Source organism: Electrophorus electricus, chromosome 6 (assembly GCF_041902795.1).
Source record: "Electrophorus electricus isolate QZ-2024a chromosome 6, ASM4190279v1, whole genome shotgun sequence".
Lineage (NCBI taxonomy): Eukaryota > Metazoa > Chordata > Actinopteri > Gymnotiformes > Gymnotidae > Electrophorus > Electrophorus electricus.
The window spans coordinates 26,517,056-26,542,099 of NC_137502.1; the positions used below are offsets into that span (position 1 = coordinate 26,517,056).

The following is a 25,044-nucleotide window of genomic DNA, read 5'->3' on the forward strand; positions in this document are numbered from 1 at the left end:
CGGAAAATCACTCACTACTGAAACATTGCAAGCCACCTTCGATTTAGTTTAAAATGGACTCACTGGTCCAACATTCTCCAACAAACTACCTGTGGGTTTGCTGGGGGTTGCTGGACGCTAGGTCCTGGTGCCCCCGGCATTACATTGGCCATAAGAGGCGCGGTTTACCCCTCAATATGTCCCTTGATGACTTGGCATTCTCAAAGCTGATTTTGTTGTCCGAAGCCACCAGTGCTTTTAGTTCTTCAGCTCGAGACACGTACTGGTTGACCTGTGAGAGGTTTCAAATGCGCCGTTAGCGTTTAGCTGACCTGTGACCTTGTTTGCAACCTCCATTAACCAGAACCGAGCAAAAATGTTATTATATTTTAAAGAGGAACCCCCTCCACTTTCTTTTTTTTTCAGACATCTTAACTGACCAACCCAATAACAGTACAGAGATCTCGCTGATCTTGGTCACGTCCAGAGTGCCCTCATGTCCAAGCTACAGTACAACTGTACTCACCTTCTGTCTGAGAGCCTCTTTTCTCTGCCTGTCTGTTTCATCTGAGGAAAGAAAGATTAATCTCCATCAATTAAAAAGATCAGGCATATTAATCTACAACAATTAAAAAGATCAGACAGATTAATCTCCATCAAGTTAAAAAATCAGACAGATTAATCTCCATCAATTAAAAAGATCAGATAGATTAATCTCCAACAATTTAAAAAAATCACCCGGTCAGCCTTAATTAAAATACGTCTAAGATGCGTGAAGACAATTCAGATGGTTTACTGGAGCACAACAGCACTACGGTGTCTCAGATTTTAATGCTGCCTTGTCAGGGGAGAAAAACTGCACTTGCCCTATTAAATAAGATCCTTGTTAAAAGAAACTAAAGTGATGTTTGGAGTTGCAGAAGATGTGGGAGTGGGTGCTCGACTCCTCGTGGAGACCCACGGCAGCGCAGAGACTAGTGTACAGCAATTCACATTAAAGCGTCTCAGCTAAGTCAGGCGTTGCGGGGCATTACACAATGACACTGTGATCTGTCTGACCTTTCTCCAGCCTAGTGCTTTCTGGAGTAGTGTATGTAGCCCACACTGCTCACACATGCGTCCTGTGTCTCCATGAAATGGTACATTTTCATTAGGATATGGCACTTTCATTGGCTGGTGTGGATGTCAGGGCTCCTGCTGTTGTGTTCACCACTGTACTGGCATGTGGTTCTGTGCTGCTTTGCTTCATTTTGTCCCAGTCTCATGAGACATTGTCCCAGTTGAATGTCTTTAATGGCCTAAGATGACCCAGAGGTTCTCCCGACGATTTCTAAAGTCAGATCCATTAATGTGCCTGATTTAGGTGCTTCTATAGGGAACCTGTGGACATGTAGAAATGGGAACACATTACAGGCTTACAGTGGATGGCAGGGACAAAGTGCTCCAGAGCGCTGCAGTAGAGAGACAGGGCAGCAGTCCTCTCACCCTCCTGATCCTTCTGCACAGCCTGGAGCACCAGCTTCTTCTGAAGGGAGAGGAGAGAGAGAGAGAGCAGAAAGAGAGGGGGGGGAGAGAGAGAGAGAGAGAGAGAGAGAGAGAGAGAGAGAGAGAGAGAGAGAGAGAGCCGAAAGAGAGGGGGGAGAGAGAGAGAGAGAGAGGGGGGGGGGGGGGGAGAGCCGAAAGAGAAGGGGGAGAAGAGAGAGAGAGGGGGGGGGGGGGGAGAGCCGAAAGAGAGGGGGGAGAGAGAGAGAGAGAGAGAGGGGGGGGGAGAGGGGGGGAGAAAGAGAGAGCCGAAAGAGAGGAGGGGGAGAGAGAGAGAGAGAGAGAGAGAGAGAGAGAGAGAGAGAGAGGGGGGAGAGAGAGAGAGCCAAAAGAGAGGGGGAGAGAGAGAGAGAGAGCAGAAAGAGAGGGGGGAGAGAGAGAGAGAGAGAGAGAGAGAGAGAGCCGAAAGAGAGGGGGGAGAGAGAGAGAGAGGGGGGGGGGGGGGGAGAGAGAGCCGAAAGAGAGGGGGGAGAGAGAGAGAGAGAGAGAGAGAGGGGGGAGAGGGGGGGAGAAAGAGAGAGCCGAAAGAGAGGGGGGGGAGAGAGAGAGAGAGAGAGAGAGAGAGAGAGAGAGAGAGAGAGAGAGAGAGAGAGAGAGGGGGGAGAGAGAGAGAGCCAAAAGAGAGGGGGGGAGAGAGAGAGAGAGAGCAGAAAGAGAGGGGGGAGAGAGAGAGAGAGAGAGAGAGAGAGAGAGAGAGAGAGAGAGGGAGAGAGAGAGAGCCGAAAGAGAGGGGGGAGAGAGAGAGAGAGAGCAGAAAGAGAGGGGGGAGAGAGAGAGAGAGAGAGAGAGCAGAAATAGAGGGGGAGGGAGAGCAAGAGGGCAGAGAGAAAGAGGGAGAGAGCAGAAAGAGAGGGGGGAGAGAGAGAGAGAGAGAGAGAGAGAGAGAGAGAGAGAGAGAGAGAGAAAGGGAGGGAGGGAGGGAGGAAGAGGTAGATAAATCCTACAAGTCTTCAAATAGTAGTGTATGGGTGTAATTACAGGATGTGTGTTTAGGCTGAATTGTGAATGCATATGCAAACAAGACAAACAAGCGTTTGAAAACATCATTATCTTCTCAGCCAGAGTTTGACTCCTAGCAGGTCAACAGCTGTTTCACACATGGGCTGAGACATCAAACCCTCCAGATTATACCAATGACTTACAACAAACAAGACGGTCTGGAGGATTTACATGCATGCACACACGCACACACACTCACCGCATTGCCTAGGCTCTCAGCACAGGGCATGTGCTCCAGGTCAACGAAAGGATGCAGGAAGAACTCATCGAAGGAAATACGGGAGTCCGGATCTCTGTCCAACAGCCGGAGTAACAGATCCCGGCAGTCCCGGGATACTCTGGCACCAGGAGGCAGCTAAACACCACATGCACACGTGCACGCGCGCGCACGCACACACGCACGCGCACACACACACACACACACACACACACACACACACACACACACACACACACACACACACACACACAGATTTTAGTAGCTACCTTCCAAACTAAAACTGCCAAGATCTACGTTGTGCCAACATCATATTACAATATGTTTTTTAAACCTAGATGTGCAAATTGTCACTAATGGGAGTCACCTAACAACCCCACCCTGTGATTCCAGATGCATGGGCCACAGTGGAATCACAGCCCCTAAGTTCCTCCGTCTTTCCCAGCACCACAGGTGCTTCCGTCCTGAGCCTGCTGTTCTGATGAATAACCGCAGCATAAGTGGCATCAGACAGTCCCTGAAGCAGCTCGAGCAAGCCCGCTCAGGGGGCGGAGCTAGACTGCTTGGGGGCGGAGCTGACATGGGCAGGGGGACTAACCTCAATGGCTCTGTCACTGCGGATCTTCTCCTCCAGCTCAGTGTAGGAGCGCGAGGCAAACGGGGCACGGCCAAACAACGCCTCTGACACACACACACACACACACACACACACACACACACATGAGAAGCGTGGGTCACTTCTGACATCAGCATAAACACGCAGGTCGTGTTAAGTTCCACTCAATTTCCAACAGACCGAGTATTCAGGTAATTGGAACTTTCATAGTTTGTAATGACACTATTCATATGTGCTATAACAGTGCAGTAGGAGGACACAGAACACAGAACACACAGAATGTCAGTACATTTGCCCAGAACCGAGTACTTCAGAAACTTTCTGTTTTCTTCCCTGCAGTGTATAACTTTTGGTTTAACATTTGTTCTGAATTCATCGCAATTTCCAGAGCAATCACACTGGTATCAGCTTTTGGGTGGGGTTAATGCAGGTGCTTCTCTCACCGTACAGGATGACCCCCACAGACCAGAGGTCAACTCGGGAATCATACTGTCGCCTGCACACCATCTCTGGAGCCATGTATAGTGGGGAGCCCCGGAGAGAGCTCTGCTCGTCCCACGGAGACATGTACTGAGCGAAGCCGAAATCTATGGAAAGTGGGGGGGGGGGGGGGGGGAATCAGATCATGACACAGCCTCTGGTTCAAGGGCCACTCATGGATTTATATTATCTAAAGTGGGGTGGCTCATTTAAATATATACATCTATTAGTATAATCTATACATCTATCAGTATAATCTATAAATCTATACATCTTTCTTCCTTCCTATTGGCCAAACATGTAAAGCAGTGCAGTTCACCGTGGATCAGTGTCCTGTGATGTGTCTTTGAGATCAGTGTCCTGTCACGTGTGTTTGAGATTAGTGTCCTGTCACGTGTATTTGAGAGCGGCAGTGTCCCGTGCACCTGCTAGTTTCAGCACTGTGCCGCTCAGCAGAATGTTGGAAGGCTTGAGGTCCAGGTGGGAGATGTTCTTCTCGTGGAGGAACTTCAGAGCACACGCTGGACACACAGTGAATCACACCTGCTTTGGTAACAAGTCTGAGCGATCAGAGCCACTCACCAGATGGTCTGCTCATCTGGACCGGCCTGCTACAAAGATACTCTAAAGACTCTTAAACTTGTAATCTTATATGGAAAGCTGGGTATCCAGCAGGCACTCATACAAGGCAGCCAGAAAATGAGCTGATTAGACCATTGTGTGGCCATTGTTCTACTATGGGTGGTAATTTCAGAGGATGCACACAACTCACTGGCTCAAAACTGCAGCGCCATCTGCTGGCCAATACCTCATTTAGCCTGCTTCAAAACACCATTTTCTATTACATTCTTAAATCCAGACTGTGCACCACTGCACAGTTAAGTGCAATTCCAGCATTTGAGAAACCTTGAGTCACATGCACACACAGCGCCTGGCAGAACTTGAGCAAGCCTGAATGCTTGGAATGTCTTTGTGGAATGTCGTATTTCAACATTTGTTTATATGCATTTGTTTGTCTGTTTGGACAGCATGTGCCTCACCAATCTGCTGCAGGAAGCGGCGTGCCACTCCCTCGGGAAGGATCCGCCGGCTACGGATGAAACTGGAAAGATCTCCCCCAGAACACCATTCCAGGATGAGGTAAATATTCTCACTGTCCCACTGTAGCGCAAAGACATACAAACACACCCATAAACGCAGACACGCACAAACACGGCCATAAACACAGACGCGCACAAACATATACAAACACGGCCATAAACACAGACGCGCACAAACATATACAAGCACACCCATAAACACAGACACGCACAAACATATACAAGCACACCCATAAACACAGACACGCACAAACATATACAAGCACACCCATAAACACAGACACGCACAAACATATACAAGCACACCCATAAACACAGACACGCACAAACATATACAAGCACACCCATAAACACAGACACGCACAAACATATACAAGCACACCCATAAACACAGACGCGCACAAACATATACAAGCACACCCATAAACACAGACGCGCACAAACATATACAAGCACACCCAAAAACACAGACACGCACAAACATATACAAGCACACCCAAAAACACAGACACGCACAAACATATACAAGCACACCCATAAACACAGACGCGCACAAACATATACAAGCACACCCAAAAACACAAGACACGCACAAACATATACAAGCACACCCAAAAACACAGACACGCACAAACATATACAAGCACACCCATAAACACAGACACGCACAAACATATACAAGCACACCCATAAACACAGACACGCACAAACATATACAAGCACACCCATAAACACAGACACGCACAAACATATACAAGCACACCCATAAACACAGACATGCACAAACACACCCATAAACCCAGACCCACACAGACACATACAAATACACCCACAGACACAGACACACACAAACACAGCCATAGACACAGACACATACAAATACACCCACAGACACAGACACATACAAATACACCCACAGACAGAAACACACAAACACAGCCATAGACACAGACACATACAAACGCAGCCATAGAAAAAGACAAAGCCACATACATACACACCCATAAACGCAGACACGCACAAACACGGCCATAAACAGACACGCACAAGCATACCCATAAACACAGACGCGCACAATCACATACAAGCACACCCATAAACACAGACACGTACAAACACACCCATAAACCCAGACCCACACAGACACATACAAACACACCCATAGACACAGAAACATACAAACGCAGCCATAGACAAAGACACATACAAACGCGGCCATAAACACAGACATGCACAAACACATACAAGCACACCCATAAACCCAGACATGCACAAACACATACAAATACACCCATAGACACAGACACAGACACACACAAACACAGCCATAGACACAGACACAGACACACACAGACACAGACACACACAAACACAAACACAGCCATAGACACAGACACACACAGCCATAGACACAGACACACACAGCCATAGACACAGACACAAACACAGCCATAGACACAGACACAAACACAGCCATAGACACAGACACAAACACAGCCATAGACACAGACACAAACACAGCCATAGACACAGACACAAACACAGCCATAGACACAGACACACACAGCCATAGACACAGACACAGACAGCCATAGACACAGACACACACAGCCATAGACACAGACACAGACAGCCATAGACACAGACACACACAGCCATAGACACAGACACACACAAACACACCCATAGACACAGACACACACAAACACACCCATAGACACAGACACACACAAACACACCCATAGACACAGACACACACAAACACACCCATAGACACAGACACACAAACACACCCATAGACACAGACACACACAAACACACCCATAGACACAGACACACACAAACACACCCATAGACACAGACACACACAAACACAAACACACCCATAGACACAGACACACACGCATACAAACAAATACACCCATAAACACACCCATAAACACAAGCACACCTTTATCAAAACCTTATTTCTATTATTTACTTTTATGTCTACACTAATGATTTTGGCATCCCCTTCCCATATTTATGAGAATAAAGCAAACAATCTTCCTGCGTCTACCTGGAAGTCTTTAAGATGGACAATATGAGGATGGCGGACAGTCTTCAAGATCTCTATCTCAGTCAGCAGGTTTTCCACTGACGACTTATTGAGGCTTCTCTTACTAACAACTTTCACAGCCACCGCCTCCCTGTTATCTGTCTAAACAAACACAAACAAACAAACATTCTGGACTTGTCAAAACTCAAAACTCTTCTGAGCAAACGTTCAGTTCCCGTCGGTAGCGGTCCCCAGTTCACAGCCGCCCTACCTTCCTGAAGGCTTTGTAAACCGTAGCGTACGTGCCGCTCCCGAGCTTCTCGGTGAGAAGGAAGTCGGCGAGCCTCGGCGGGGCAAAGCTCGCAGCCATGTTACCCCGATAGGGCACATCAAACACCTCCTACGAGGATCAATAAACATTCCCAGCCGTTTATATTTGTCAATACAAAGAGAGTGACTGTTAATATAACACTTCAGAAGGCAGCAGATAAATCAGATTTCGACTTGTTCTTGCTCAGCTGTATGTACGCTTGCTAAATTAAAAATAAGGTTTGTTTTGTTTTGGAGTTCATTGTAACCAGCTTACCAATATATAAGGAACTATACAACAATATACATTAAGGCTTTTTATATAGAAATATTTAGATATTTGTGATTTAAATTTGGCTGCAAGAAAACATACACTTAAAGTACCGACGTTACCTTGTAATGTAATGTAACAACGTTATCTATGAACTAGTCCAATGTTTTCTTTCCGTCGCTTGCTGTCAGATGATAATGACGTAGGCATCATGTAAGCGGATCAAAACGCAATGTTGCGCCCTAGAGGCGAGACTTAGTCCTGACACGGAGAGGGTATTGCGCCCTACTGTTTCGCTTCTACGAGTGTTAAGATGGCTTTAGACAAATAATAAATCGTGCAATATTCACAATTAATTCATCAAATGTGTAATATTAATAAATATGCACTGAGAACATTTCTAGTATGTGTAGGCCAACGTGTCCAATTTGCTTTTTTTTAGAGGCACACAGTGCTGCGAACGTACACACGAGGACGCCATAACACCAAATCAGTGTTTTCCCGAGCGGCTCCCGTTAAATAACGACTCCCGGCTGTCGCGCGGTGTGGTTTAAACATGGCGGACTGCATCGCCGCACGTTTGTCGGCTCAGGAGCAGCACATCGAGGCGCTGAGCAGAGAGATAACGCGGCTCCGCGATGGGCTGTCCGGAGCGCAGGTTTCCGCCGCCCTGGCTGACAGTCCCGAGCTGGGAAACCTGCGCAGCGAGAACGAGAAGCTGAAGTACCGGCTCGTTCACCTCCGCCGCAGTCTGCGAGCGGAGTTGGAGCTCGAGACGCACGGTCACGCCAGCGGGGAAAAAGGCCACGAGCCACATAACAAAGCTTTAAGCGAGAAAGGCAAGAAGACCGTGGTTGAAGCACGGCGGAAAGAACCGAAAGAACGCACGCTTCAGAAGGTTTGCCTCGTAAAGTGTGAATATAATTGTTAGATTTATTATTATGCGGTGATATCACAACACTGGAATTAGTTGGTACTGGGTGAGTTGGGGAAAGTAAGCTACATTAAATGGATAGATAATTGTCTGTGGATGTACTTCTGCTAGATACAGTATTAGAGCCTTAGGAGCTGAGACGTAACGGATTTATTATTTATGAGAAACATGCAAAACACTGCATTGGATGACATGCTGGTGTTGTCTGTTCTGACATGCACACTGTAGAATGCTACGCAAGCCAAGCCTCCAGAAGCCCGAAATACGGCAGACAAGCACAAGAAGAGGCAGAAACCCAAAGAAGGAGGAGCGGAGGAGGTATTTTAAAAATGAAAAGCCTCCTTCTGAGTTTGAGTATTTTTAAACTCATCCCTAGCACAGCTGGACAAAAGCCAGTTAGTGATCCACAGTATACATATGTTACATCGGTATTGCATCAGTAAAACTTGCCACCCTTTGTAGACCGAATTTAGGGTGTCCCTTATTTATACTGACCTGGGAACAGTTGTCCCTGTCCCAGTGTATTACTACAAACTGCAGAACTGGTGTCAGATCACAGTAAAAATAAATTGTTTAATTGTGTCATGTATAATTGTGTGTAATTATCAGCCTTTTTAATCACCTATAATCTTAATGTTTGATGTGTGTTTCAGTTATCATATTTGTGTTGTGACTGCATGTTGCACTACACGGCTTCAGTCCTTTCTATAAAAAATTAGCACCACTAGGACTGTTGGTGCAGGGCAGGGTGATGCACATTGACTACACATAGCCAGTGCAGCCCAGCCCAGCCCAGTGCAGCCAGCCGTGTTCCACTCCTCTTCTCCTAACACTTGCCTTCACCTCCGCGATGCAGCTACACCCGTGGCCCAGCTACATCTCCCAGCGCCTGGAGCTCTACGAGCGGCTGAAGAAGGAGAGCGACACCTTGCTGTCCAAGCGGGCGGCCCACAGCCTGCCCATCCGGGTGCAACTGCCCGATGGCCAGGATGTGGAGGCGCAGTCCTGGATCAGCACCCCGTACCAGCTGGCCTGTGGCATCAGGTCGGCAGCTAAGAGTCTGTTCCCTTACTGGTTCACATAGATGCATGTGTAAAGCCCCCAGTACATGCTTGATGGATGCTGTTGTGAATTTGGGTGCTATTATTAGTAGTAGTAGCAGCAGCAGCAATAGTGATGAGCGTGCGTAAATGCGGCAGGAATCATAAGTCAGCATTACTAATTTAAATATCATTAAAGATGCACCCTAGTGAACCAGTTAAATGAATGAAATGCAGATCATTGTTTGGTGGCAACAACAGCAGTACTAAGAGAAACCCTACATCCACTGAAACAGTACTGTACCATTTCATAGTACTATGCAGTATGTTTCATCTGCCTCTTGATGGGGAACTTCATGCCTTGTTTTGGGCCTGGAGGTGGTCCTTTTTTTCCCCCCCAAGTGTGTTCCAGCAATGTGTGCTGTGTCAGTCAGGGTCTGGCCGACAGCTGTGTGATCGCCCGTGTGGACGGCAACCTGTGGGACCTGGACCGGCCGTTGGAGGAGGACTGCTCTCTGGAACTGCTGCGTTTCGACCACGAAGACGCCCGGGCCGTGAGTGTGTGATGACGCTGTAATGTTCCGGCAGAAAATGCGCAAGTGGTGTCAGAAGTGTTACTGTTACTCGCAAAGTGTTGCCATAAATATTTTTGGTCAAGTAGCAGGAGTTGTTTGGTGGACAGTAGCCGTTGAAACGGTGGAATATGATGCTGAGAAGCAAGGGAATGGCCCAGGGTGTGTGCGGTGACGCCCAGGCCGCGGGTGTGTAGGGCTGTCCTTTCAGCCCACACGTAGCCTAGAATTGAAGGAAATGTCAACCGGGTTTGGTTACCAGTAAATCAAATGTACATACTGTGTCATGTGATATGCACCAATGCCGTAACTGATATTTGGACAGTTGCATGTCTGTTATTAATGTGTAGTGCTCAAATACTAATGTAAATGGACAGAAAAGTCCAAAATGAAGGTAAACCCTAATGTGTAACAAGCACTAGTAGGTCTTTGTGGCATATTGTCTAGTTTGTGAGGTGTGTAACGGATAGTCTGAGCTCTGCTGTGACATACCTGTGTGCAGGTATACTGGCACTCCAGTGCTCATGTCCTGGGAGAGGCCATGGAACGCTTCTATGGAGGCTGCCTCTGTTACGGCCCACCTATCGAGAACGGCTTCTACTACGACATGTTCCTGGATGGGCCAAGGTGAGTACAGATGATGCAGAAGTAAGGATTCACCCTTCAGTGAGATCTTTTTCTCTTTAAAGCACTATTTCTATTTGTAAACCAACTTATTAGACTATATATTGTGAATTATCTTCTTTGTTTCTATATATTTTACTTTATTATATATTTATACGTTATAAATTGTAAGTGACTAATTTGGTCAGAAGTATTGGTTTAATATTGGTTTAATAGTGGCGTGATTCTATAAAAGTGTGAGCTGTGTGTGTCTGGTTTTCTCTCCACCAGAGGAGTTTCAAGCGGTGAGTTTGGTGATCTGGAAGCCATCTGCAAGAACATCATGAAAGACAAGCAGCCTTTTGAGAGGCTGGAGATCAGCAAGCAGACACTACTGGAGATGTTCAAGGTAAGATAAGCCCTGTTATGCCTACACTAAAAGTACATCTTATATGAAGTGTTTTTGTGTGTGCTGCAGTAATCTAGTTAAGAACCTTGTTTCTGTGTGACGCTGACTCTTGGTTTCCAGTATAACAAGTTTAAATGTCGTATCCTGAATGAGAAAGTGAGCACCCCCACCACTACCGTGTACAGGTAAATCCACCAGCACCAGAGAAAGCTGCAGTGATCTGATGAGAGGAGCTTTTATCTTTTCACACGAGCTACTCGTTGGTGAACATTTGAGGTTAACTAAGGCTAACGGCTAATGCTAACTAGTGAGAGGTGTAGTTGCTTACTCAATAATTAGCATTGCTGCTGTATTCTTGAGAATAGCCTGGTCTGGTCCTTACTGGCCTCCTCTGACTGTACTCCAGATGTGGTCCCCTCATCGATTTGTGTCGAGGTCCACACGTGCGACATACAGGCAAGATCAAAGCACTGAAGGTCTACAAGGTATGTCGACCTTTCAAGTCGTACGTCCACGATGACGACCCAGTTTCTGCCATAAAGCCCCACTGAAAGATCTGACTCTGTTCAACAAATCATTCCTGCAATTAATATTTGTCTATGATTTATTTGCAATGTGTTTGTAGCATGACTGAGAGCAAAGTGTCATTTGTTTTGTATGGAAGTCAAACTTGCTTCGGGTCCGTGTGGGGTACCATTTAGCTTGGCTAACCCTGACGTTCCCCTTTTGTGCATTTGTAGAACTCTTCCACATACTGGGAAGGTCGTGCAGACATGGAGACGCTCCAGCGCATCTACGGGATCTCGTTCCCAGATAGCAAGATGCTCAAAGAGTGGGAGCGATTTCAGGAAGAGGCCAAGAACCGAGACCACCGCAAAATCGGAAAGGTGAGCCGAGACCAAGTGCGAACCGGCCACAACAGAGTATACACTTCCCAGGAGGCAGTGGTGCCACACGAGCATCAAACCGTCTCATCACGGATGCGTTCATATGGGACTGGCTTGTTTAGGGTCTTTCATCTCCACAACAGCACAGGAAGTGTCAGGAATGATTTCACTTTCTTCCACTTGGTACTTCCACAGAGAAATAAGATGGATCTGAGCAACCATGCTTGGTATTCAGGGATGGATTCTGTATTTCTGGGGCCCCGAGCAAAGACACTTTTTTTTACCGATCTTATACAATCTTTACCCATCTCCTCACAGAACTGAACACCCTGGTTTCTTTTCCTTAATTTTCTTTCTCTTTAGGGCGTCGTTGGGATTTGAGCGTTTCATGGTTGCGTTCAAGATTCCCGATTAACTAGCTAGTGTGTTACGATATCTCTTTAGTGTCAAACAGTGCTAAAAATATAAATGTGTTTTATTTATTTATTTATTTTCCAGCCAGCAGGGCCCCCCCGATCTCTGGGGCCCCACACGTTTGCGTAGTGGTAAAGACCACCACAGTTGGTATTCATGAGGTTGCAGCCAAGAACTGTGGCTCAGTATAAGGAATCTTCAAAAGCTAGAAAACTGGCTTTGTCTGGGGAAGAGAAAGGGGACAGTCACTGTGTCCTTCAAGGAACATGGGAGACGACTTCATTTGCCTGAAAAAATTAGGTCCACTGCTACTGTTTCCAGGTCTTGGGTAAACCCGGATAACAAAGGTGCGATTTGATTAGAAGTTCATTCCCAGATTTATGGATTTGATTGAGCCAATTGTGATATAGCTGGGAGTTTGCAACTGAATTTGCTGTTTGGCTTTTGCCTTTGCTTAGAAGTCTAATTTAGAGCCAGTGATTAAGGCTGTTTTTCTCCCTAGACCTCAACACGCCCTCTCGCTTGTGCTAAAAGTGGGTGTAGCCAAGCTGTCACTCAAATGGAGGCCAACCGCCTCCAGGAGATCTTTCGTCTTTCTGCCTTGATCCTGCACACAATCATACTGCACTGAAAATATACATTTACCATCCAAAATCTGATTTCAATTTTAATTTTAATCTGCGTTTTTACTTGAAATGTAAGTTTTATTTTCAGTATCAGTAGCTTTGCTCTTATGTTTGCATCAAATAAAAGAAGCAAGCATAACCTCATACAAGGTACTGTATTACAAAGTTCCTAACTTGAGACATAATGCATAGAGCAGATCTTCACTCCTGTGCATCTCGGTGAAGAAGACATGTGAAAATCGAAGACATTGCTTATGTCACGTTCTCAATTAAAGTGTGATTGATATGCTCCCCTGATCGTGTGATGACCAGCTGGTTCTCTAAGAGACGGCTTCATGTTTTTCTCTCTCTCTCTCTCTCTCTCTCGCTCTCTCTCATATATTCACACATATATAATATTATACACGCCCGCGCACACACACAAGGATGGCTTTCAGCCACTCCACCACAGAAGACTATGGAGAGCTGAATTATTTGCTCTGTTCGGCCAGGGGCCATACGTTCAGGCTTTTCGGAGTTTGGAGGGGTCTGGGGACAGGTTGTCTTATGAATTCACAGCAGATTTTATGCTGTGTGTCACTTCAGTCCCCCATGGAGATGAAAAGCTGTAGCACATCACGTCCTCCAACTGAGAACATGAGGGGTTGTTCACTCCAGATTCTTCTTCCCTCCTCTCTCTCGCGTATGATTCAGGACCAGGAGCTGTTCTTTTTCCATGATCTGAGTCCTGGCAGCTGTTTTTTCTTACCCCGTGGTGCCTACATTTACAACACGCTCACCGAGTTCATCAGGGTAAGACTTTCTACACACTTATGGAATCTAGCACCTACCACACCAAATACTAACGAAGTCTGCAACCTGCCACACTAGACGGCTATCTTTTCTAACATGTAGGTGTTGTCTTTTATGCAAGAGCAACATTTACAAAGAAAAGTGCTTGTCCACATATCATATTTTAGATTTTATACTTAGCAGTTTTAATACATTTGTAGAATTTTCTTTTTATTACTGCAACAATAAAGGCATTGGGATTAACTGATTGGCCCTTATGAAAATGTGTAAATTTATGTGACTGTGTTTACACCCTCCTGGGGGTAATAAGTCCTCGCTATGTGGTTTTCTTCCAGCAAGTTCTGCTCTGTAGTTAACATGTCTTTGAGCTTGGGCAGGTTCTTCTTAGCGTGACCCCTTCTTGTCATGTGTATCTGTGCTGTCCACCCAGGAGGAGTACTGGAGGAGAGGTTTCCAGGAAGTGGCATCCCCCAACATCTACAACAGCAAACTGTGGGAGACGTCAGGCCACTGGCAGCACTACAGTGAGAACATGTTCTCCTTCCCTGTAGAGCAGGACGTCTTCGCCCTCAAGCCCATGAACTGCCCAGGGCACTGGTATGTTCTATGTGTGTGTGATTGTGTGTGTGGTGCTTGAAAGATTTGAACCCTTTACAAGTTTCTCTATTTCTGCATAAATGTGACCTAAAACTTTATCAGAATGTCACACAAGTCCCAAAAGTAGATAAAGAGAACCAAATCAAACATGAGACAAATCATTTATTTATTGAGGAACATTATCCAATATTACATATCTGTGAGTGTCATGTGTTTTTGTGTATATTGATTGATTGATTGACTGACATACTACTTTGCTAGATAAATATAATATAGAATAAAATAAAATTTACAAATTACCCCCCCCCCCCAGTCTAATGTTCAGTCATCGGCCGCGATCTTGGCGCGAGTTGCCCCTGAGGCTTGCTGACTTTGGTGTGCTGCATCGTAACGAGCTCTCCGGGACGCTCACGGGACTCACCCGGGTCCGCCGCTTCCAACAGGATGACGCACATATCTTCTGTACCGTGGAGCAGGTATGCCAATCAAGTATGGCTCTGGAATTCATGTGCATTCAATTGTGGAATTAACACACATGCGCTGTTCAGAAATGGGAAAAGATGTTTTAAAACATGCATGTAACCATTCTGATTATGAAGTGAGTTGAACATTTCATTTCATTTATAGATCCACTAAGTACATCTCCCCATGGTATGTTACTGCTTTCCCATCAGAAGGTGTTCTGACCTAGATGCTGGGGAGGAACATAAAATGGGATTAAACCAGTCCCTCTGGGATTATTTAATCTGCTGCTCTGCTTCCAGATTGAGTCCGAGATGAAGGGTTGTCTGGACTTCCTCCGCTGCGTATACGATGTGTTTGGCTTCTCCTTCCAGCTGCACCTGTCCACCCGCCCTGAGAAATTCCTTGGCGACATCACCCTCTGGAACGAGGCTGAGGAGGTACTGTTCTCACCAAGGCCCTAATCTAGGATTATTCTAGGTAATTTTAGAATCAGGAAATTGAAGTTACTGAAGTTCTACTCTAGAAGACGTTTGGATTTTCCTGTGTATTTTGCAGCAACTGGAGAACAGCCTGAATGAATTTGGTGAACCGTGGAAGCTGAACCCAGGAGATGGCGCTTTTTATGGCCCAAAGGTTGGTCTGCAGAAATTTCTGTTTCGTGGAACTGCCGTGAATTATGAACCATTGCATTTTAGAAACTTCAAACGTTCCCATTTTTGGCTCTACAGATTGACATCAAGATTAAGGATGCCATCGGGCGCTACCACCAATGTGCCACCATTCAGCTGGACTTCCAGCTGCCTATTCGATTCAGCTTGACATATGTCGGGTGAGGAAGTGTCCAAGACCCGCCCACAGTGGTAGCACAGTCAGACTCGCGAATTACTCACGCTGCCTTCAATCTGCTGCTGTTTCTAGGATTATGCGCGCCATCTATTTGCAGTGCGTTACCGTTAAACCGCATTCCCATGAACGAACGCTGTGATGTGTGTGCTCCCTCGCAGGAAAGACGGGGATGACAGAGCCAGGCCTGTTATAATCCACCGTGCAATCCTGGGCTCTGTAGAGAGAATGATCGCCATCCTTACTGAGAACTACGCTGGAAAATGGTACAGTAATAATACCCTCTCATTCATGCAGCACAACACAGCAGAAGTACTGAGTATAAGTACTGAGTATAATATATAGGCCAGGCTGTTAACTCATTATTGTGTGTTAATTAAGTACCTGTGTTCATATAGAACATGCGTAAACAAACATAGCTTTGTCTTCTAATTTGGACTCCTCCCTTTTTCTCAGGCCACTGTGGCTGTCTCCCCATCAGGTGATGGTGGTGCCTGTTAATCCGTCCCTTGAGGAATATGCCAGTAAAGTAGGCTGCTCCGTCATGCTCTAATATTTATTTATTTGTTTGTTTGTTTGTTTATTACACTTTATCTAAATGCATTATGGGTCACCAACACAGAAGAAACCCAATCCTCGTCAAGCGAAATCACTTTTGGTACCTGAATTTAAAGGTGCATGTCTCAGACCTTTTTGGTTAAGACGCCTGGTCTTTCATCACCTTGTAATTTCTGCATTTTAAGCCATGTGGGCCTAGAATGTGGGCCCAGGTGCTGTTGTGTGACTCACTACGGAAGGCCCTGCCCCTCTGCAGGTGTGTAAGCAGTTCGTGGAGGCAGGCTTCATGGCGGACGTGGACCTCGACGCCAGCTGCCTTCTGAACAAGAAAATCCGCAACGCCCAGCTAGCCCAGTACAACTTCATTTTGGGTACGCCCGCACTTGATTTCACTACAAAACATCCATCATTTGAGCAGGAATGCTGTCTGACAGACTGCTAGGTGCTGTGTGTGTGTGTGTGTGTGTGTGTGTGTGTGTGTGTGTGTGTGTGTGTGTGTGTGTGTGTGATTAGATGAAAAGCCACTTCACATGTTTTCTGCATTCATGTCCTTGCCCCATGAATGAATCTTCAGGCCCTTTGAAGAGGGAATTGTGCTTTGCTGTCGGGGCAGCTGTTGTTCTTGTAGATCAACCACCATGACTAACAACTAACTGTTTGTTTTGGTTTGTTTTTTTTTTCTCCCCCGACTTGATGTTGTCCTTGGCAGTGGTGGGTGAGAAGGAGAAGATGACTAACAGCGTGAACGTGCGCACTAGGGACAACGGAATCCACGGCGAGCTGACTGTGCCTGAGGTCCTGGCCCGCCTCATGCTCCTCAGACAGTCCCGGTGCAGGAACGCTGAGGAGGTGTTCTGATCCCAGACATGGACCAGATCCCAATTCCAAAAAGATGAACCTACTCACACTTCCAACAGCTACTTGCATTTCTAGGAAAAATCAACAATGAAGGGCTCTGCAAATTTTTATTTTAAATTAATTTTGATTCTGTTTAACCTGTATTATGAATTTTTTGATTATTCAGTAACATCTATTGGGATGAATAGAAGACATGATGAAGAGTTTTGATTTATCGGCTCAGTCTTGTTTTCTGTGAGTGAGTAGGATCTTTTTTGTGTCTGGGGTTGGGATTAGGGTTAAAGAGAGCTGTGGTGAGGCAGAAAGGACAGGGCAAAGTGGGAATTGTAGGTCATGTTTAAGTGGAACAGAGTAGTGGAGTTGTGATGATTAGAAAATGTTTATCAAGGCAGAATTATTCCACTGGAACGTACCAGACCATTACTGGGCGAGTGGGAAAGCGATGTGGTAAAGTAACATTTCACTTGAAGGCTTGTGAACGCGGAAGATATTGACTGAATGTCCTGCCAGTGATGATTTTTTGAAATGCACTAAATGTTTCCATAAAAGAACGTAAAGGTCTGTTATTTCGTAAATGGAATGTTCTCTTAAATGGAAGCTTAACTTGCGTGACATTATGAACGATGTTCATGAAATAAATGGTGAAACCCGTGACTTTATCCTGCTTCAGTATGTAGGGGGTAGTTGTGCGTGAGCGAGTGAGAGAGCGCATATGAAGAAAAAAATGCAAATAAGGACTTTTCTTAAACCACAGAAGCGAAATATATCGCGTGAGAAACCATCAAACGACACTGAATGTTTTGTAGTTTACCATGAAAAAAATCCGCTTAGAAATATCAAAATATAAATAAATAAATAAGATCTCTATATAGCAGCGGCCAATGGTTGCTTGGTGACGTATGGTTCCCGGAAGCGTGTTCTGAACTCTGAATGATGGCTAATGGCTTGACGAGGGGCTTTGAAAGGGGACGAAACATCATGAGATCCTATGGCATTCTATCATTGCTGCTCGTTGATCTTTTCTTCAGATCTGCAAGTGGTATGACGGACGACTAAAACACAAAAGAAGCGTTGTTACTGTTGTCGACGAGCTAGTTTAGCACACTTTGATGGCTAGCTAACGTTAGCCGATGCTGTCTAGGCTAGCTAACTGCCATCGTGAATCTTTGTCAGTTAACGGCGTGTTTAAGCTGTATTTCATAATTAACTGAACTGTTCACCTAAAAGACGTCTAGCTACAGATTTCGTGGCCATTCCATCCATCCAACTAGATTGACGAGCGTGTTCACAACAGCATGAAGCTAGCTGATGCTACAATAGTGCTAGGGTATTTTTTTAATTTTTTTTATTTTTTTTAAAGATACGAAAATTTGCCTTCCAAATATAGCTAGGTGATCTGGGCGGACGTGGACTAGTACATTGTTGAGATATCTTGGCTTTGGTTCCGCTTCCAAATAGCGCTGTTCTTTTCTGTTCGAAAGGTTACTTGAGCTCCGCGTATACGGGTGAAGGCCCTCCGCGCAACACATATACATCTCCGGCCAGCTCGAGTCAAACCAGCCCGGGTCTATCCACAGCATCGTCAAGTGAGTCGCTGTGTTCCAGAAATAGTATGATATTTAGCTGAATTCTGCTATTGGTCTCGGTATCTGTGCCTTTAATCTGTCATTCTTTGGTCCTTTCAGAGTCCGCAGTTGACAACGAGAAGTACACAGCCAAATGTCCTAGCGGGGGACTGTGCAGTAAGTTACCAGCAGACTGCTTCAACTGTTCCTACCATCACAACTGCAGTTATGGCAAGCCAACCAATTTCACCTGCAGCACCAATACTGGAGTGCACTGTGTGGTATGTGTGCCCGACATTTACACAATTTATTCACTTTTTATCCATGAAAATAAATGAATAAGGTTTCATTTCTAGCTAGATGTTTGAGTCTATTCACATTGCTTTTTACATTGGCTCAAGAGGGCTCGTACTTTGCCGTCAATCCAGACGTGCTGATACTCTTCACGGACTATGACGTTCTGTCAGATATTCTAGTGTTTTCCTGGTTTACGCCACTGTGGAATAATCCCTGCCCTGTGTGGTTGCGTCTCCTCAGGATGGGTCAAAGAGGCAACAGAAAACCTTTAACCTGACTGTTGCCTGCCAGTTTTGCTGGCAGCTGGATCCGTCTCAGTACCGCTGTAACATCTCCACCATCTGCACGACTGTGGCGTGCCCTCGCAAGCGCTACAAGGCCACCTGTAAGGTCCTGGATCATGTCAACTGCTTAGGTGTGGATTCCCCTTTTCTTTGTGGGTGGGCAGGGGGGCTTACATAGTATACTGTCTGTTAATTACTATCAGAGTGTTGGTCTTTGCAATACCTACATAGTCATTAAAAAAAGGAAGTAAGTAGAAGAGCATACTGTGACCATATAAACCGGATCATTTCCTGTTGCGTAGTGTGCATCCTGACCGGTGACTGATGTTCCAGATGTTCTGTGGAACTTTTGATTAATCATGGCATTCAAATGATCCTGTCATTTTGGTCAATATAAATCAAACCAAACCTTTTCACCCAAAACATATCATAAACACCAGTGTTTTTTAAATATATTGTAAGGCATTTCACAATTGCAGTATGTAGCTAGCAATATAATTGCAATATGTTACTTCATATAAAATATGTATAAGCTATAATATGTCCATAAACAATAATATAGTATGCATATTTCGCAACCCTAGTGGCTAGAAACACACAGATTCATGTCTAATGTTGGAATCAAATGTACTTTCCGGGTTTGTCTGTTGTAGCAACGTTTTCAAGTGGCTAATTATAAAATATGGGACAAAAATATAATGCAGGCCTGATATTCACTACTGAGTTACCAGTTTTATAATGACCTCCCACCTTCACATGAATGGTACATTCCAGTAAGACTACAGTGTGTGGAGTAAAAATTAGTCATATCGAGCACCAGTTCGTGTTCTGAAATAAGCACAGCGAGTGATGTTGACTGTACCAAGATGGTTGTTTGGGTGTGTTTGTTCTTGCATCCCTCCATCATCCTGAGCTTTTCGACACCCAACCATTTCAAGGGATTAGGGAGAGTGGTGAGAAAAGAGGTCAGTAATCCTTTGGACAGGGACCATTTTGTGGGTCAGAGGGGTCAAGGGAGAAAGGCAAGAATCGTGAAAGCATGAAAGCCAGGCAGATTATGTCCAAATTCACTGCGTGTTTGGCGCGTCATTTCGAAATGCACCACTTGTCAGACTTTGTGTCAATAGATATGGCAGCCGAAGACAGTGTCTGGGTAGCAGGCTTGTCTGAGATGGACAAGATGAAAGTGTGTTTCCAATGGGCACACACCGGGGCGTCCTGATTGGATGATGGCAGTTTCCTTTTGCATCATGTTGACGTAAGGATCAGAGTGTTTTGACAGTGGTGGCAGGGTGCGTGCAGCGTGATCTGGGCGTGTGTTAGACCCCCGATACCTGTTGAAGGACATGGGGCAGCATTAGGTAATGTGTGCAAGGAACCTTTTGCTTTTCTGTACATTTGGGACAAGTAAAGGCACTGGAGTCGTATCCTAGGGTCCGTTAGCCAGTTTGTCTCTTGCAAACCTGAAGAGAGGACGGTCAGGTGCATCTGAGCACACATGACCTGTTGACCGGTAATGCCTTGCACAGCTCCGATGCCCGCTGTTATACAGCAGCTATTTTAGTCTGCACTCTGTCATGCAGTGTCCCCCGGAGACACAATACAAAAGAATCATTCAAATGTTTTCATAGCGAGAGCTTGAAGGTGCGTTCCAGAGAGGTAGTGTGGGTAGTAGTACACTCCTACAGCTGTAACACTGCATTTGAAAAGTGGCTGTCTTTTGTGCAATGTTCCGTAGACTTCCCGTGAGTGTAGGCAGTTGAGGCGCCGGATAAAGGGAGCAGGCCCTTTGATATAATCCTTTGATATAAAGGGGACAGCCTGACGAGTAGGTTCTCCACGAGCACGGAGAAGACGGCTTTTCTTTTTATGGTAAAACGTTTGAAAATGATAAGTGGTAAGGAGTGCAGTGTGTCTGTCTTCAGCGCTCGCATGAAGGACTATGGGGCATATGAACTAGGAATAAGGAGTTTTATCTCTAGATGGTGCATTTGCAAAATTCCTTGCAACATATTAAAATCACACTGGTGAATCATTGATGTTGGGAAGATAAGAACTCCTGAATTGTTGTCCAGTTGTTTACATATGTTTCCATTGCTTGTTGCAATTGTTGCCACATATGAATGATGCGATTCATCAAAACCCAACATCTTGGGCATCTGTGATTTTGTTAGAACGCTCAGAAACAGTGAAATGTAGTGAAGTTGGATGAACACTGACATCTTTGAACATTCAGGCCTCAGTGTGGCAAAGGCCAATACTGCAGTGCAGATGAACCAACAGCCCTTATGTAGACCTGCTGCAGTATCAGTCAAATGTGTGAGCAACTTTGGCACGCAGGCTGAGTCTGTTTTATCTGAACAGGGCAAAGGGAATTTCAGAAGCGTCTCTTCTGCAACTGGACTGGGGGATATAAATGGTCTACAGCGCTGACGCTCAGGTAATTCACTCGCCTGAGCTCAGGTAATGCGCTCACCTGAGCTTGGGCTCCCCCTCTCTCTACCGAGGGGCGGAGTCTGTACAGTGAAAGAATCAATCCTGGCCTTGTGTGAAATGTCCCTTATGGTCCACTCCAGGCTCTGGGCCTCTCACCACATAATATCCAAATACACCATTTTCTCTCTTAATTCAAGGCCAGATGTGAAATGTGAGATTCTTGAGTGTACGTAAGATGTATAAGCAAACAATGGACAGTGGGGAAATAAAAGGGGCGTCTCTTTTCCACTCTGCCGAGACAGCGTTTGTAATTAGTCACAAGACAAGGCAACACCAGACTCATGAGCAGAAAATATCTGACGGACTAAATGCCAGGAAAACCTAGTCATTTTACTAACTATGTAGGCCTGGGGACATATTCTACACAAATCCAGTGATGTATCAACATATGCAGTATTTATTCTTGAGTAGCCTATGACTAATCTAGGCAAATTACATTGCTAATCAGGTTCTAAAATAATTAGTCTGCTTAAAAAAACTAAAATAAAAAAAACCGTAATCAGATGTTCCTTTAAAGTGGCGATGGGGTAAGACGCTGCATAAGAGTAGGGTTCAGGGTCGACTGCAGCATGTCAGTTCTGTTATAATGCCACAAAAACCAAAAAGACGGACCTTCTGCTGACACTCACCTGGGGGGGAGGGGTCATCTGCGTCAGACGTGATGCCTGCTACAGGGCCCTCAACCGGGTTATGTTCCTCTGTGCCAGCGAGGTGCTCAGAATACCCTAGAGTCGTGTACCGAGACAGGCTGCTTAGCTTCCGAGTCGGAACTGGGCTGTGTATAATGAAGACAAACGCGTAGACAGACAATGGTGCACGGTATAAAACCAGCCGACCTTCCAGCTGATCGATAGCTTAATGTGCTGCTGGCACTTTGCCAGGCTTGTCGGAGTAAGCTGGCTTGATCGGGTTCACCCACTTTCTGCAGTACAAGCTACGGTGTAAAACAGGATAATTACGCTGTCTGTATCACAATCAAGGTTATGTCGTAAATGGCCCTGAGAATGGAAAGTTAGTGGATTGCAGAGACTTGCTTGTTTCACCCATTTGATGGACAAAATGTGTGTGTGTGTGTGTGTGTGTGTGTGTGTGTGTGTGTGTGTGTGTGTGTGTGTGTGTGTGTGTGTGTGTGTGTGTGTGTGTGTGTGTGTGTGTGTGTGTGTGTGTGTGTCTGTCTCCTGGTTCTCTGCAGCATTACCCTGGGTGGGTTCGGCGCTGACCGGTTCTATCTGGGCCAGTGGAGGGAGGGGCTGGGCAAACTCTTCAGCTTTGGAGGTTTGGGCATCTGGACCCTGATCGATGTCCTGCTCATCGCTGTCGGTTACGTGGGGCCGGCCGATGGCTCTCTCTACATCTAAGACTCTGACACGGCAGAAGACAAAAACAAACCATGGACCAAACGTCACCACTCCCAGCCAGTTCAAAGACAATGTTATGGATTACGGACCCCCCCCCCCCCGTTTCTTTTAGAGCCCACCTGGCTGGCTCCATAGTGATTACGTGATTTCCAGTCCTTTTGGCATGTGTGCGGGCATCCACACTCCCTCTGCCACCATTCCCATCTGCGCGGGGAGCTCTGGCTCCGCGGCTGCGAGTTTGGCTCCTGGCGCTGCCGAGACAGGCGGTGCGTTGCAGTGTGTGAGGGGAGGGCATCTGCAGCTGGCGCGTGCCCCACACCGCCAACGTGCCGGGGTTTTACCTCCCCCAGACGGAGCCTGAAGGAGAAGGTGGAGTCTGACTGAAGCTTGGACGCTTTCCACGATCGTTTTGTCCTCGTGTCGTCCCGGAGATGAGGCGATGTCCCGACAGAGAGGCAGCCCTCCCTCCCTACCTCCCTCCCTCCCTCGCACCTTTGGCCGCTGTAGCTTATAGACGTGCAGAGTCCTTTGGAGGGTGGTTCAAGTCTTTTTATGCTGAGAAGGAACAGGACTTCCCTAAAGATGTCACTTGTGTATTTCACCACGCAGTGTAGCATCACAACTGTATATAAAAACGGTGTGTTGTGATAAATTTGTATAGACTGTCATCACGTTTGTGCCGTTATGTATCATTCGTTTGCTTGTTTGGCTTTCGTTAAGCGCTCAAACAGGATATGGTTATAGGAACCCTTCCGTCACCACTGTCGGTTTGTGTGGCGTCAGCAAGGCCATTGGGTTTCATGGTTCCCGTATACTCACTGTCCAATCAGGTTTTGAAGACCTTACCACTCCCATGATGCATGACCAGGGAAGGAGAGATTACAAATAAATCGTGCAAACCTGCAAAACAAGGTAGTCCTGTGAAATGGAGTCCTCTTGTGGCTGTTCACGTAATAGAGCTCTGACCTGTGAAATGTCTGGTCGTGTTTCTCTGGACCGTCAGATTAAGCAGTTTTACAGGCTTGGTTTCCAGCTACAGATTAAACTTCTTCATGAATTAAATCATGATGATAAAATAAGAAAGACCAAAGGCAGCCAAATCTTATAGGGTGCGTGTTTGTGTGTGCGCCGAAAACCTGTGGGCCGAAACCTGCTTTTCGTGCTTTCGTAACCCTATTAATATTCTCTGAGCTTCCCAAGTACTCTGAATTTCATGAAGCACAGGTCTATATATTTGGCTTTGAAACAGACGTGATGTTAACTGCCTCTACCGCGATTAAGGTGCTCGGTTTACTGTGGCCCCTTTTATTTGTGGATCAAGCCTGCTGGTCTGGATGTTATCTGGAAAGCGACGATGGCAGTGAGCGCTAGAATGAACTCCACGTCCCTTTACCAGGACGTTCGCCGCACGCTTCAGCGCTTCACAGCCGTCCGCCACTGTCGCTAGCCGGCCCCCCTCCAGCGCTCCGACACCAGTGATCCCACGTCTGACGCAGGTGGGCCTACGTCGCACAGCGGGAAGCAGTTCTCGTTCCGCCTCCTCCGCACAGCCCACGTAACACATGTTGACCTCTCTGAGGTCTGAATAAAGTGAACTTCCATTAGTAAATGTTTCCCTTTATGGGCTTTCCAAAAGTCAGGCGGTTCAGAAGCCTGTTTCTGGGTCAGTGATAACATAAAATGAAACTATAAAAATGTCTTTTTTGGTGTTTGTTTAGGTGAAAGACAAAGCTTTGCTCACTTCATAACTCAGGCTTTTGCTCACCAATCCCAATGTTGGGATCTCAGTGTAGGTTTCATTAGGTACATCAGACTGCTGTCAGGGTGATTGGAGAAATTATTCACCAGTTTGACAACTGGAAGCATTGTTTCTTCATTTCCCAGTATTTTGTGTG

General features: G+C 46.0%; 3 protein-coding genes across 6 annotated transcripts in view; 2 read left to right on the forward strand and 1 right to left on the reverse strand.

The window, feature by feature from the left end:
* ulk3 (unc-51 like kinase 3) overlaps positions 1-7,786 on the reverse strand; it is a 14,890-nt gene extending 7,104 nt beyond the window's left edge. Inside the window, exons 1-11 of one of the 2 annotated variants that reach the window (XM_027020090.3) lie at positions 7,674-7,786; positions 7,243-7,371; positions 6,993-7,133; positions 4,874-4,994; positions 4,259-4,354; positions 3,797-3,940; positions 3,336-3,418; positions 2,720-2,875; positions 1,399-1,504; positions 506-546; positions 169-271 (exon numbers count right to left, since the gene is read on the reverse strand). In XM_027020090.3, coding sequence (XP_026875891.3) covers positions 169-271; positions 506-546; positions 1,399-1,504; positions 2,720-2,875; positions 3,336-3,418; positions 3,797-3,940; positions 4,259-4,354; positions 4,874-4,994; positions 6,993-7,133; positions 7,243-7,341 — 1,090 coding nt within the window. In that variant the 5' untranslated portion in view covers positions 7,342-7,371; positions 7,674-7,786. The remainder of the gene's footprint in view (positions 1-168; positions 272-505; positions 547-1,398; positions 1,505-2,719; positions 2,876-3,335; positions 3,419-3,796; positions 3,941-4,258; positions 4,355-4,873; positions 4,995-6,992; positions 7,134-7,242; positions 7,372-7,673) is intronic. The other variant, XM_081716171.1, reaches the window with a different exon arrangement.
* Positions 7,787-8,068: 282 nt separating this feature from the next.
* tars3 (threonyl-tRNA synthetase 3) lies at positions 8,069-17,800 on the forward strand. Of its 2 annotated transcripts, XM_027020071.3 has the most exons (19): positions 8,070-8,449; positions 8,714-8,803; positions 9,342-9,529; positions 9,956-10,079; positions 10,600-10,724; positions 10,992-11,109; positions 11,230-11,294; positions 11,516-11,594; positions 11,850-11,996; positions 13,730-13,828; positions 14,259-14,425; positions 14,739-14,901; positions 15,190-15,327; positions 15,446-15,523; positions 15,619-15,719; positions 15,895-15,999; positions 16,190-16,262; positions 16,548-16,662; positions 17,001-17,800. In XM_027020071.3, the coding sequence occupies exons 1-19, from the start codon at positions 8,108-8,110 to the stop codon at positions 17,147-17,149; spliced, it is 2,466 nt and encodes an 821-aa protein (XP_026875872.2). In that variant the 5' UTR covers positions 8,070-8,107; the 3' UTR covers positions 17,150-17,800. The 2 variants fall into 2 exon arrangements, with proteins under 2 accessions (XP_026875880.2, XP_026875872.2); XM_027020079.3 differs by lacking the exon at positions 13,730-13,828 and having other exon boundaries at positions 8,069-8,449.
* Positions 17,801-18,038: 238 nt separating this feature from the next.
* tm2d3 (TM2 domain containing 3) lies at positions 18,039-24,064 on the forward strand. Of its 2 annotated transcripts, XM_027021602.3 has the most exons (6): positions 18,039-18,188; positions 18,631-18,735; positions 18,835-18,995; positions 19,252-19,426; positions 21,660-21,735; positions 22,984-24,064. In XM_027021602.3, exons 1-6 carry the CDS (start codon positions 18,080-18,082, stop codon positions 23,147-23,149), a joined length of 792 nt encoding a protein of 263 aa, XP_026877403.2. In that variant the 5' UTR covers positions 18,039-18,079; the 3' UTR covers positions 23,150-24,064. The 2 variants fall into 2 exon arrangements, with proteins under 2 accessions (XP_026877403.2, XP_081572298.1); XM_081716172.1 differs by lacking the exon at positions 21,660-21,735.
* The last annotated feature ends 980 nt before the right edge of the window (positions 24,065-25,044 follow it).

Coding starts and splice junctions, on each gene's coding strand:
- tars3 (XM_027020071.3), top strand. CDS start 8,108: ATGGCGGACTGCATCGCCGCACGTTTGTCGGCTCAGGAGCAGCACATC. Junction 11,595..11,849: donor AAGCACTGAAGGTCTACAAG/GTATGTCGACCT, acceptor GTGCATTTGTAG/AACTCTTCCACATACTGGGA. Junction 15,524..15,618: donor GCGCTTTTTATGGCCCAAAG/GTTGGTCTGCAG, acceptor TTGGCTCTACAG/ATTGACATCAAGATTAAGGA.
- tm2d3 (XM_027021602.3), top strand. CDS start 18,080: ATGATGGCTAATGGCTTGACGAGGGGCTTTGAAAGGGGACGAAACATC. Junction 19,427..21,659: donor GGATCATGTCAACTGCTTAG/GTGTGGATTCCC, acceptor TTATCTGAACAG/GGCAAAGGGAATTTCAGAAG. Junction 21,736..22,983: donor TCTACAGCGCTGACGCTCAG/GTAATTCACTCG, acceptor GGTTCTCTGCAG/CATTACCCTGGGTGGGTTCG.